This window comes from Vidua macroura, chromosome 3, assembly GCF_024509145.1.
Source record: "Vidua macroura isolate BioBank_ID:100142 chromosome 3, ASM2450914v1, whole genome shotgun sequence".
NCBI classification, from domain to species: Eukaryota; Metazoa; Chordata; class Aves; order Passeriformes; family Viduidae; genus Vidua; species Vidua macroura.
In genome coordinates this window covers 70,137,969-70,150,919 of record NC_071573.1, presented here as the reverse complement: position 1 = coordinate 70,150,919, position 12,951 = coordinate 70,137,969, and the positions used below count along the sequence as shown (strand labels likewise).

Sequence of the window (12,951 nt, the reverse complement as noted above, 5' to 3'; positions counted from 1 at the left end):
GACTACAGTCATCTTTAGAATGGAGTTCAGGAGATTAGATTGTATTGATACATGAACTTTAAATGGAATAAGGAGTGTTAAATTAAACATACACTGAGAATAGAAAACATAGAGTAAGAATTTCCTCTTTAGTTCAGGAGAAAAGATTCCAGTTTGATAGCAGAGAGTCTATATCTTGTATATTTCTTTTAGATCTTGAGTGTGTTTCTACACATCTTGAGTGTGTAGCTAGGCAAACAGAATAAATAAATTTATTATAGATGTATGTAGTAGTTTCCTCTGTCCAAAGACTGATCATAAAATCAGCAGGAATTATAGCATTACTTTGTAAAACAATAGAAATGGCAACATACCTGTTTTACTGACAGAACTAGTGACCACTATGCAGTTAGCAATAGTTCACTGGCAGACACAGAAATTCTAATATATACTTTAAAGGTTACTCAGGTGTTTATTTCTTTGAAAGGTCTTCTCGTTAAATATAAAAGTATCCATCCTGTCAGAAAAAAATACTGTCCTTGTGAATGGATGAACTTATAGTTTTATGCTAGTTGAGTTTTATATTAATTTAATGAAGCTGATTGTAAAATAGAAATTGTCTCTTTCTGAATTTAGTTTGTTTCATCTTTCATTTTATTGAGCAAGCAGAAATGCTTAGTTTTTGTGTTCCATAATGGTGACCTCTTGTGGTGTGAATATGCCAGTATTTCTGAAGGAGCTTTCTGTAATACAGAGGGGAGGAGGTTGTATTTACATGTAACTTTTAATGAGCAGCTAACTTACTAACTTAGTAAAATAACATCATCTTTTCTAATTAAACATACACTGAGAATAGAAAACATAGATTAAGATGTTCCTCTTTAGTACAGGAGAAAAGATTCCAGTTTGATAGCAGAGAGTCTACATCTTGTATATTTATTTTAGTTATTAATATGTACAACTCAATGCATGTGAAAGAACAAGCATTTTGAGCACAGTTTTCTGATAATGCTTTTGCGTGTTCATATTGTATCTTTTAGTGACCAGATGGAAGAGCCTGGCAAAAAGTCATCACAGCTGAGGTCTTCAAGCCAGAAGAGAAGAGTAACAGGTACAAGGGATTTCAATCTCCATTCAAAAAATGTGAAATGCAGTCAAATAGAAATAATCTAACTCTTGTGATTTTTTCAGTATTGTTCTTTATTATTCACTGATCAATATACTGTTCTTAGTGAAGAGAAACAATATTCAAGAGATCTTTACTCTAAATATCTGTTGGTATTTTCTATCTTGCTTTCCCCATATCTAGGCTTAAGAATTTGCCAATCCATTAGTACCTTATTTGCCCATCACTTTTTGTAATCTGTCACAGTTGCAGAGAAACTAATAAAATTATGCCAGCATGTATTATCTGAAGAACTAGATTTTGGATTGCTGTGTAGGGATGCATTTTGCTAATTTTACATAACAGATTTTAATAATATTTCCTCATAGCTGGCACATTTCATACATCACAAGTGCATATTTGAGAGTCTGATATGGAAACCTGAAGTTTCTATTGTGCTATTATTGTGCTTTATTACTATTTTTCTAGAACTGAGGAATTCTGTTATTCCAGATCGTTCTGGAAAAGGCTATACTGTACTCTGCTCTCATTTCCTTATGAGGAGCAGAGAGTATTTACCATACCATGAGAGTTAGTACACTTACAAGCCTTTTAATTTTTTTGTGGTATTTTATTGGTGTTACTGAAAATATAAATGTGTTTTTAGGATTGTTTCTTTTTATGTCTACTTTTCTTAGCATTATGTAGCATCCTTAGTTTGTGCATGCTTCATCTTTTATCCCACAGTAAAGAGTGGGATAGCACTAGGAATTCTCCATCATTTCTTCTTTGCACTGGTGTTATAAGTGAAGTGTTCATTTACAAATTATTTTTATTTTCTGATATGAATTGTGTTTATAGTTTGACATTTTAGAGAGGAGGTAGACTGTTTTAATATTGATCTATTCGTGGCCACTCAGTATTCAGTGAAAAGGCTAAACATTATAAGTCAGGCAGTACTCAGCTTTTGAAAGCTCAGTGTTGCTAAGGCTCTTGTGTTTACATGCTAAAAACAGCAACCAATAAATGTAGACTGATTAGTGATTTTTTTTTGACCAGAATGCAAAGCAGCGGTTAAGACCTATGAAAAACTGAGACAACCAACTTGAACTTGCTGCATTCTTTTGCTTGAGTGTTTTTTTCTGTTGAATTGTGGTTTGCTCTGTTAGAAAGTTCTAGACAGCTTCTGCAATATTTTAAATATAGCTTGTACCCTAACTTCATCAGCAGCTTAAAAAATCTCCCAGGACTGAGACACATACAATTTAGTAATGTTGCTTTACTTTATAGTCATGTATTGTCTAGTCCTTCTTACTGCTAGGATTAATGCTGTTTAGTAAAAGCTGATTATCTTCTTTTTAATTTAGGTATAAGAGATACATTTAAAAAAAAAATTATGTCATTATGACTTTCAGTTTGCTGTATTCTTCTGATGAATATGAGGCACGTGAAGCAGAGTAGTACAAAAAAGCATCTGTTCTTTTCATTCTGAACTGAAAATTAAATGGATTTGGTAATTTTTTTTTAAAGTGAGAAGTTTGGCTCTATCTGCAAATGCATGCCTGAAGTTTCTATTTCTTGCCTAATGAAGTTAAGTATCTGTGTAGTTAAAAAGTCAGCCCTGTCTTTCAGTTTGAGAGAGGTAGCTACAGGTAGAAAATAAAAGAAATAATTGAGTCAATATGTGGGTTTTGTGGCAGGAAGGAAGAGTGCACACAATTGTAGTGTTCTCATTTCAGCTGTACTTTCACATTATCCAGAGCAGAATTTTCGCTTCATTGCAAACACTGCGTAGTGTTTTATTAATCAGGCTACTCATCAATTTAAATAAGATTGTCAACTCATTTGATCTAGAAAATAAAGATGCCAAGCAAAATAATAAGAATAATAATATTTGCTAATAACATGTACTTATATATATATAACAAGTATAGTGTATTACTTATCAAATAGCAGCATTTTTTATAATCGTGTGAAATAGGTATATTTGATAGATTAATTGTGTGTAAGATGTAGATAGACAGTTAATATAGACCAAAAAAAAAAAAAAGAGTCTGGATTATTTTCTAAAGAGCAAGCTTCTAAAATAGGAAGTTTTTGATTGTTTTACTGTTCCAAGTAATGCCAGTAGACTGTCACTGTTTTAAGGTCTGAGATACTGTTCTTGTGATGCAAACCTCTTATTATTGGTGTTCTCAGGTAGTATAGTAGTTTGTGTGTTCTTTCATATTTCTTTCATGTTAGGAATTTACATTGCCCTTTAAATGCAAGAGCTAGTAATGAACAACAGGAGATATTTTCAGACAATTCCATCACTTAAAGAAATGTGTATAATCCAGTCTTAATGGCTTTCTTAATGTTATTTAGTAGAGTTGTGTGACTTTTATTTCCATATTAAAAAAAATTCAAAGCAAAACCAACTCAACAAACCAGACCCTGTCTTTATAACAACTTTGTTTGCCTGCAAGATAAAGAGCTTATCCCCATCTTGAACTCCAAACACTTGCCTATGTGCACCTTGTAAGCAACTGTTAGATCCTTTACATCTTGAGTTTCACAGAAACTCTGGCTCTCCATCTGTAGTGGCCTAATGGTCAAGGCCAGAATTTTGCCAATTCACAAAATACTAGGTGGAGGTGTAAAGGATGTTCAGCAAGTCAGAATAATTCCCAGTGATACTGCATCCATATGAAAGTGAATCTTGATTTCCATTTTTTTAATAAACCGTGTTTTCACCATCTTCCTTGTCCAATCTGAAAACAGATCCCAGTCTTGTTTCCAGAAAAATTCTAGTCCACTGGTTTTTAGGTCCACCAATTTGTGACTTGATGTCTGTGATACTTTTTTTTTTTTTTTTTGTATTTTCTTTTTGAAGCCAAGTATAAAAAAAGCTTAAATATTTTTAAAAACTCTCTTTGTGAAGTGGGCAAGGTTTCTGATAGTGAAGAGTAGTTTTCTCTGAGTCACAAGGGTACTTGGCTGAGAGCGGCCAAGAACAGTGGGAGTTGGTTGCCTTCAAGATTTCTGACATGTTTTTTGGAGGCAAAATATCTTCCACATATCTATAGTTTATTAATAATGTCACAGATTGCTGTGTGACAAACTGCTGAATGCAATGAAGAATAGGAAAAAACACACATTTTATAGAAGTTTAGTTATGAAGTTCGCAAAACTAATCGCATGAAGTAGTTGGAATTGCTAACAGGATGTAATAACTAACAGGACTTTTCCCTAACTGACCAGTCAGTTAATCGAGCTTAGTGTTGTATCATGCATATGTACTAGATAAAATTCTACAATCCTAGAGGATTGTCTGTAGTATGCATTTTTTTTAAACAATTAATAAGCTGTCACGTGAACACAGAGCTGAGAAATAGTAGGACACTTTGATGTTTAAGTAGTCATTACCTTCCAATTCAGTGATCAAATGAAACATTAATGTCAGCAAACAAAAGCTTTACAGTACAGCTTTACGTATCAAACCACTTATCCATCTAGTTTTGTTTGAAATCTTTGGTTTTGAGAACATGTAAATAAAAAGAAAATCTTTAATTCATAGAATAACCCAGAATATAGCAAAACGTGACATTTTAAGATTTTTTTTCTGACTAATGAATAAAGTATTTGTAGCTATTTATTACTATAGAAAGTGAAACCTTCACTGAATGTGTGCTTTTTTTTTTGAATGTATTTTGAAGGCTTAAAGGAAGAAACAAGAATAAATGAATGGGAAGAGGAAGATTTCTTTTGGCATACAAGGATTCTACCAATTCTGCATGAACTGGAAAAAGGTGGGTAACACGGCTCTGAAAGGGTGTATTTTCTGTACTGTTTCTTGCAGGAAGCATGGGACTCATTTTTGTTTACTACAAAATAATAACAGCAATTGGGATATGTGGCCTTTTATGCTTTCATATATTCAGTGACTTCACAGTGTAAAATCGGCCTGGGCAGTCTATGTAGCCCTGCTTGAGCACAGGGGTTGTACCAGATGACTTTCAGAGGTCATTTTCAACTTTACCCATTCTGTGATCCCGTAAAAAAACCCAAAACTGCTTTAGAGAAGATCTTCTCTTGTCTGATTAAATCATCTTATTTTAGACAACATAGCTCTGCCAGCTTAGCAGTCAGTGTTGAGCTAATAATTTTAAGAATAAATTACTGCACAGATTCACTGCTTTAACCATAGACTGTATTGAAGGTCTCAATCCCTTTTAAAAAACTAAGGAAATCTAAATGAAAATTTCCATTTGTGATTAAAGTGTTAGATGTGCCAGAAAAGTATGTAATGACTGAGAATACTGAAGTAAAAACGAGTAAATTAAGTATAGCTTGAAAGGTTAAACTCTAGAATCCATTTTTCATTGAAAAAGTTGCTCAGTTGCTTTCTGTAGGCACTGTATTTATCTGAATGGTAGGAATATAAAAAGTAGATTTGTTTTTACAAGTAGTTCTGTTTTACAGGATCTTTAGCAGTGTTTGTGATAGCATGGTACAGATTAGAACTTTTTTTGCATAGTTTTGCAGATGTTCATGAGTATGAAACACCTGTACAGTGCTAAGTGATTCCCAATATATGTAATTGTTTAAAAAAGACAGGATTCTCTTTCCCACATCTGTCACTGATGTATAGAAAACAGTGATCAGGAAATTTAAAAACAGCTATGTAACTTCACATTTTCCTTGCTTAATGCTAAGATTGTCAAATATCAGCCACTGAGTTACGGTTTTGCATGGTGAGATGTTCTTTATTTGCAAGCAAAATAAAATTTAGAGGTAAAATCTAATCATGTCTTTCTCTTGTCATGAATGTAGCTAAGGAAAATCAGTTTTCATGCCCCTTTTCCTCAGTCTTCACTTGATTTGGTTAGTGTACTGGGGTTTTTCTAGCTTTTATAAAAACCTGATTATTTTTAGTTTTAGGCTTAGTTTTTCTAATAATAGATGACATTATCTAATGATACTTTCTCACCAGTTGGTTGAATGTAGTACTACATACACCTTAAGACCTGAGTTCTGCTACTTCTTGAATATTAACACAAATTGTAACTGAATTGCATCATTGCCTCCTGCAACTGTGTGATATATTGCTTTCTTTAGACTGTTTACTGCATAATTCTTATGAATATTAGAATTCCATAATTGAAATGCTTTGAATGGGTCTGTTGGTAATTTAATGTTTTTTAATTTCATGTGCAGTCATTTGCTTTGTACCTTTTAGCTAATTCCCTCCACATGCACTTTGGTCGCATTTAGTTTTTCATATATTAATAGAGAAGCCTTTTTCTTCACCTTCCTCATGCAAAAATATTTGCAGAAGCCTTTCCATGCAAAAACAAATCTGAAGTTAACCTGGAACTTATTTATTGCCTAAATTCTTCTGAATTTGATGCACTTGAATTGTTCATAATATGACAAAAGAAACCCTGAAGTCTCTTTTTCTAGAGGAACAAATAATTAATTTTGTTACATTCCAATGCTCATGAGGTTAAGCTTTAAAATGCCCCATGGGATGAGTGATGAATAATTTTTGTTGTTAATTTTGGTGAAATGGAGTGTAAGACCTTTCAGTTTTGGTTCCTTGCCACTCCTGTTTAAAAGCTTACTGGAGCAGAGCGTTTAGAATCATGATAAATTTTGTTAAATTTTCTGTCACTATGGGAGTAGAAATGGAATAGTCATTGCTGTTCCTTGAGTGTGATGATTGCAAATTGAGAGCTTCCAATTTCTTCTTTTTCTCAGCCTGAGAGATTGGTCCTTGAATCTGCCTGCAGGTTTGGGGCCTCAGACATATTTTTTGTTGTAATTTCCTGTCCATACATATTTAATCACAAGTGCTTTGCCTCCTTGAATATGACTTTATTAGCTGTGAAGTACACCCTGAGTAAATGCAGAGTTTATACTGCCAGTTCATGTGGATTTACGTGGGGCTTTGTAAGCAAAATGTAAGCAAATGTAAGAAAATCTTAAAAAAATCTCACTGTTCAATTTAAAAAAATAGGTGAGACTTTTCATTTTCTCTGTAAAGTAAACGTGTACATGATTCCATTGTGTTGAGATGCGGTTTTTGTAATTCTGTTTTATTTTTGTGTATTTTAAACAGTGTCTCAGGGACTTGGGTGAGGAAGTAGATCACTTTTTTGTCAATAGGACAACATTCCACTCAAATATGTCTTGCACCTTTACATTGAAGAGGTCTAGCAAGTTTCTACATTCACTTTCTTTTAATCCCAGCAAGGTTTGATGTATAAAATTACGTATATGGGGAGAAAAATGCTCCTTAACTATCCCTTTTTCACATCTAAAGTTTTGGTGGAGTGCTTTAAGGAATGTTTTCAGAGACACAGTTTACTAGTAGACATTTGGTCAATCTGATTATTAAGCATCAAAGGTGAGTTTCATTTTAGCTGTAGGTATTATTTTGGCTCAATGATTTCTTGGCTTGAGTCTCCTTTTTTTGTCAAAACAGAATAAAATTATTTCTGGGGATCACGTTATCATGTGAAGATGTTTATTTGGTGCCTTATTTTTGTTGTTGTGCAACCTGTTCTTTATTTTGTTCTTCTGTGTCTTCATGTATTGAAATGCTCTGGATAAAGTGGCATTGATAATTATTTTTTATTTTTCTCTCCTTTCCTACACCCTTCAAGGAGAAGACAATATAGAACACCTTTGTCTAACTTGTACCAAGCTCCATCAAGCATTGGGTGAGGGAAATATGCTTGGAAAAAGGTTTAAAAGAAGAAACATCCTTCTGAAGACATTATATAAACTTGTAGACATTGATTCAGATCCACTTTCCCTGAAGCTGGCAAAGATTATTTTGGCTGTAAGTGTTTTGAAATGCTCTTTGGTAGAATGTGAAGCTCAAAATCATGAATTACAACTTGCATTTAATTTTTCATTTCATACTTGTAAACTGTGTCTAAACTAACCCTTTCCTAAGTGCAGTTTACTACCACAGACATACTAGTCTGCCATCCATCTAGATCAGCACTTGTAGCTTATTTTCTGCAGAGAAGTTACATCTTGGAGAGAAAGGAGGGGCACAAAATAGAATAATTGGTGTATGATGGCAGGAATATTGTATAGGCATGGACAAGACACAGTGTCCTAAACTGGGATATACATGCATGTATTTAAAAAACCCAATGATTATAAAATGTACACATGGAAATGAAGCTTAGTTGTTGAATAATATCTTGACCTTGTTCTGAAAATACCAAAATGGAGGGTTTTTTTTGAAGGTGAGTGAATGTAAATAATCTTTTGGTTTAAATTCTCAGTTTAAATTTTGTGTTTTAGAACTTCTTTGTTCATGTTCTACAAAGCATGTATGGACAGTCACTGGTGAAAGGATTGCCCACTAACACTGTGTTGTAGGCATCTGAGTAATGTGTGTGTGTGTTGAGGGAATCGTATTCTCCTATACAGTAGTGGAGTTATTTTATTAAGAAGGTACAGTTACCTACTCAGATACCACAGAGATGTTAAGTGGTGCTTATTAAAAAGAAAGGTTCCTTTACAGGCATGTTTCTGTGTAATCTTTCAAAAAGCATGAACCTAGAAGAAATTGCCCTTGAAATGCAGAGGAAAGGAAGAGAGATGTCATTGTATTTTACCACCTTTACTTCCCTTTCACATTCTTTCATCATAAGATTGTGTTTTCTGATAGCTGAGAGTAAATTTCATTATGATATGTACTGTTGTACTGGAGGTCTTTGTGGTAGGGCCACAGATGCCAAACCACTGATTTCCATACAGAATTTCTTTGTAACAGAATTGGAGAAAAAGTCCTGCAAGTTATTGGTATACTACCTGTTCATATTAATACATTAAAAGTTAAAAGCAGTTATTTTAAAGCCGGCACAGTTTGCTAAATAGAGTTTAAAATATCTGAGTTTCAGATTATTTCAATTTCCTTTAATTCTTCATACATCTTCATACATCTTGTTTTAATGTATTGTTAGGATTTCAGCTGTAATTTAATAGTTCTGTGAGAATACAAGTTTGCCATGGTATCTGAACTTGTAGAATGTTATGGTGCATTTTTGCATGCAGATTTTAGTTGTAATTTTATGTCTTTTACTTTCTTTGCAGATGAAAGTAGATGGAAAAAATCTTCTTAGTGTTTGCAAGCTAATATTTAAAATTTGTAGGAATGAAAAAAATTATTTCATCATTCAAAATGATACATTATTGGGTATGTATTCTTTCTTGTCTGTAAGTTAGGTGTTGAAATTCAACAGTTAAAGTTGTTAATCTTTGAAAAAAATATTTTCAGAGTTAACTTTGTCACAGAGTAAAAGTTGCCTGCCTAGGTCAAACTAATGGTTGGTCTAGTCCAGTATTCTCTAAGTAGTGATGGGGATGGGGAATGCTGTTCAGGGGAAGCACAGGAGCCTGTGTGTTTTCTGTGATCTGTTTCCCCAGCACTATTCCAGCATCCAGAACTGTTCTATTCTGTTAGGGACATTGGATGGTGCATCCTTACCTAATCCCTTTTTAGTCTCTGTTTATACATCTTTTGTTAATTCATTTGCCTTTTTGGATTTTCTGATTCTGTCTCCCTCTACGATGTCATAGAACAATTTCCAGAAATTCTGTGTCCTGTTTTAAATCTATATATTTTTCTTTATCCCCCTGCTTGTAGTTTTGCAGGATACAGTCAACTTACCTTTCACCTTCAGTACTTTTAAAAAGAAAGTCTTACATCTCTGTCTTCTCATTTTCAAGACTGAGGCATCTCAGCCTCTTAGCTCTATGAACAGATATTGTGTTATTCAGTTGTTTTATAAGTCCTTTTCTGTACCTTCTCAAACTCCAGTGGATCCTTCTTGACATTTATGATAGAACAAAACTATCTATAGAATTCAATCTCTGTCTGCACCAAATTTTATGGAAATGAAATAATGCTGACTCTGGTGTTGGCCATCATCAGGGAGGATCTTGAGAATCGTCATTGTTTTTTAAATATTTTATAGCTGCTGCTGCACATTGAGCCAATGGTTTTGCAGAACTGTCAGCAATGGCTCTAAGATCTTTTGAGTTTGTGTCATGCGCACCCCTCCCACCCCTTGCAAATATGAGAAATATGAAGAAAATGAAAGTGTGCAAATGATACTCAGTATTGGTTGAAAGTTATTCCTTTCATTAAAACTTTAGTATGTTTTATTAATGTAGGCCTTGATCTTGCAAGCAGTTATTGCATGTGAATTAGTTAAGGCATATGTGTATTAGTTAAGGCATATGTGTATATTTGCTTAAATAGTTGAGAGTATTCCTGGTCTTAAAGTTTAATACACAATTGTCAGAAATGAAGACCACTTTCAGGTGGTAAGGAAAGGACTCACAGGAAACAGAACAGCTGGGTTAACTCTGGATGCTGAAAAGTACAGTTTTGTAGAGATAGTATCATACACAGCATTTGAACAAGTCACATTTTGCTCTCACATTTCCATCCTCATTCACTTTTCTTTTACTTGCTCTTCTTTCCCTGTATTTTAAAAACTAGTGAAGGAAAGAGCATTGGTAGGTGTTGTTTTATTTGTTTATTCACTCTTTGTCTGTCAACACTAATAAATACGTATACTTCCACCTTGTCCTGGAAGAAGACGTGACCCTGGCCTATCATCACAACTGCCCAGATCCCTGTTGCTGTCACTGGGTTATAGATTCAATTTTTTTTTCTTCTTCTGTCCCTGTGAACTGTTATGTGCAGTGCAGCAGCTCCAGTAGAAGAAATAAGTTAATCCTTCATCCCAGAATAGACAGCTACTGTTCAAGACCCTGTTTGATACTGTGCAGAGCAGGAACCTGAAACTGAGTTCTCACATTGCCACAACCCAAGTGGGGTTGGTGAGGGTGGGAGTTTGGACAAAAGCCTAGAGTGTGTACTTCATTCATATACATATATACGTGGAGAAACTTGCAGTTTCAGTTGAGACAGAAAAAAATTTTTAAATCTCTTCAGTTTAATTATATAGGAAAATGTTTTTCTTGAAGTGGAACTGAATGGAACATAGGAAGCAGAAATAAATACCTCTTTGAATCAGTTACTAGAAGTTTAAAAGTATAATATTGGTTAGGATTACTCATTTGTTTAAGATACCCCACTAAATTCAGAATGTCTCAATTTGACTGCAAAAGATACCTTGGCCATGTGTTAACTGTAAATTTTAACATTTCAGATATCTGACAGTGGTTGCACAAAACAAAGCTTCTATGTCAACTTTACCTACATAAAAATAAATCTAAAAATATTATGAGCAGATTTCAAATGTGAGAGCTGAATTAGGCCCCTGTGCCTTCTAGTGCTCCATTTGAGACGCCTTAAGACATTTGATTTTTAAGGAAGTAATGGGAAGTACACAAAATTCCAGGCACACAGAATCACTTTTGCAAATCTTGACTGAGGATTTCAATGATTCCTGCTATGTGTTTTCAGCTTACACTGGCTCTTGAAGTCTAGGAGAACAAAATTCAGGCTCATTATCTTATTCATCAATAATTGTTTCTTGGTTTCAGTCCAAATATCCAATTTTTCTAGCCCACTTATTAGAAATGTAAGAGTTCAATCTGAGGGTGTTTTCCAGTTGTTAATCTCTTTAATGACTGGACTGTATCAAATAAAAATTTTAATATTAGGCTTTCTGAATAATGATTTTCCTTTCAGATTATTTGTTGCAGGTTCTGTGGAATGAAGATCTACAAACAAACCATGAAGCTCTTGTCTATTGCATGGCAGCTATAAAAGTCATGTCTGAAAAGGAAGTATTTCGTTTTAAAATGATCAGCAAAGGAGCTGTTGAAATGCTTCTGGAATTAATGAAGCAGATTAATAACATAAAAGAGCATGACACATATTTCTCCAAGTTGGGCCACTTATTAGTCCAGGTTAGCATTTACTTTTATTTCTAAAAGTATGTACTTCAAGGGCAAATGAAAAATTTAATTAGAGGAGATAAGCTAACCCTGTGTGCTCCTGACAGAGTTGTACCTATATTTCAATAGATTTATTTTTAAGAAATTAAATTGTTCAGGACCTAATGTAATTACTACAGATGTTTGTGTGTAGTCAATTTTAAAGGCTTTAGGAATTCTGAAGTTAATAGAAATATTTTTATACCTAATAAACCAGTTTCTCATTACTACTTTATTGTGCTGACAATATTCTGGATACTGTAGTAAACAGATAAAAATGTGTTCTCTATCTAAATTCTTGAAACTGAAATAATAAATACAAACTGGTTTTGCAATACTCTAGGAGATTACAAAAAGCTTATTACAAGAGTAATGGCTTTTTATTAGAAGAATAATATATTTTTAAAATGTATAGGGAAATACAGCTGTGTAATGTAAGGAAAAGGTAGTTGCAAAAGCGAACACTTTTTGTATTTTTTGAAGGCAGCAGGCTCAAAACCGTTTTCACGGTTGTAGTGGTGGCTCTGAAAACTAATCGTTGTTCCTAAAACTTTTTAAACCCATATATTTTAGAAACACCATGGGATGGATATTGTGTTTACCATTTGCCAGGTAGATTCCTGGCATTTGTTTGGAAGTTACTGATGTAATGTTTAGCAAATGGTTGAATTGTAAACTTTCAGGTACTTAATAGGAAAATACATTGAACAACTTTCTGAGGTAGCATTTACACTAGGTTTGTCAGCTAATTATGCCAGATTTCTTTCATTCTCTACTGATTTATAAACACAGGATTTTATACTTCTTGAAATTATATGAGAAAACAGCCTAAATCATCATGTTACTATTGGTGATTTTTGTCTGATTTTTTTAGTCTTAGTAAGAAAATTAATGAATCAATTTATTTCCAGGATTTTGGCTATCTGCCTGATATTCCTCACAAC

General features: G+C 33.6%; 1 protein-coding gene across 6 annotated transcripts in view; it reads left to right on the top strand.

Annotated features, from left to right (window-relative positions):
* The window catches only part of ARMC2 (armadillo repeat containing 2), a 69,008-nt gene that overhangs the window by 18,874 nt on the left and 37,183 nt on the right, over positions 1-12,951 (top strand). For all 6 annotated transcript variants that reach the window (XM_053972241.1, XM_053972239.1, XM_053972242.1 and 3 more), the window contains exons 7-11: positions 1,020-1,090; positions 4,783-4,875; positions 7,735-7,913; positions 9,185-9,287; positions 11,760-11,980. In XM_053972241.1, coding sequence (XP_053828216.1) covers positions 1,020-1,090; positions 4,783-4,875; positions 7,735-7,913; positions 9,185-9,287; positions 11,760-11,980 — 667 coding nt within the window. The remainder of the gene's footprint in view (positions 1-1,019; positions 1,091-4,782; positions 4,876-7,734; positions 7,914-9,184; positions 9,288-11,759; positions 11,981-12,951) is intronic.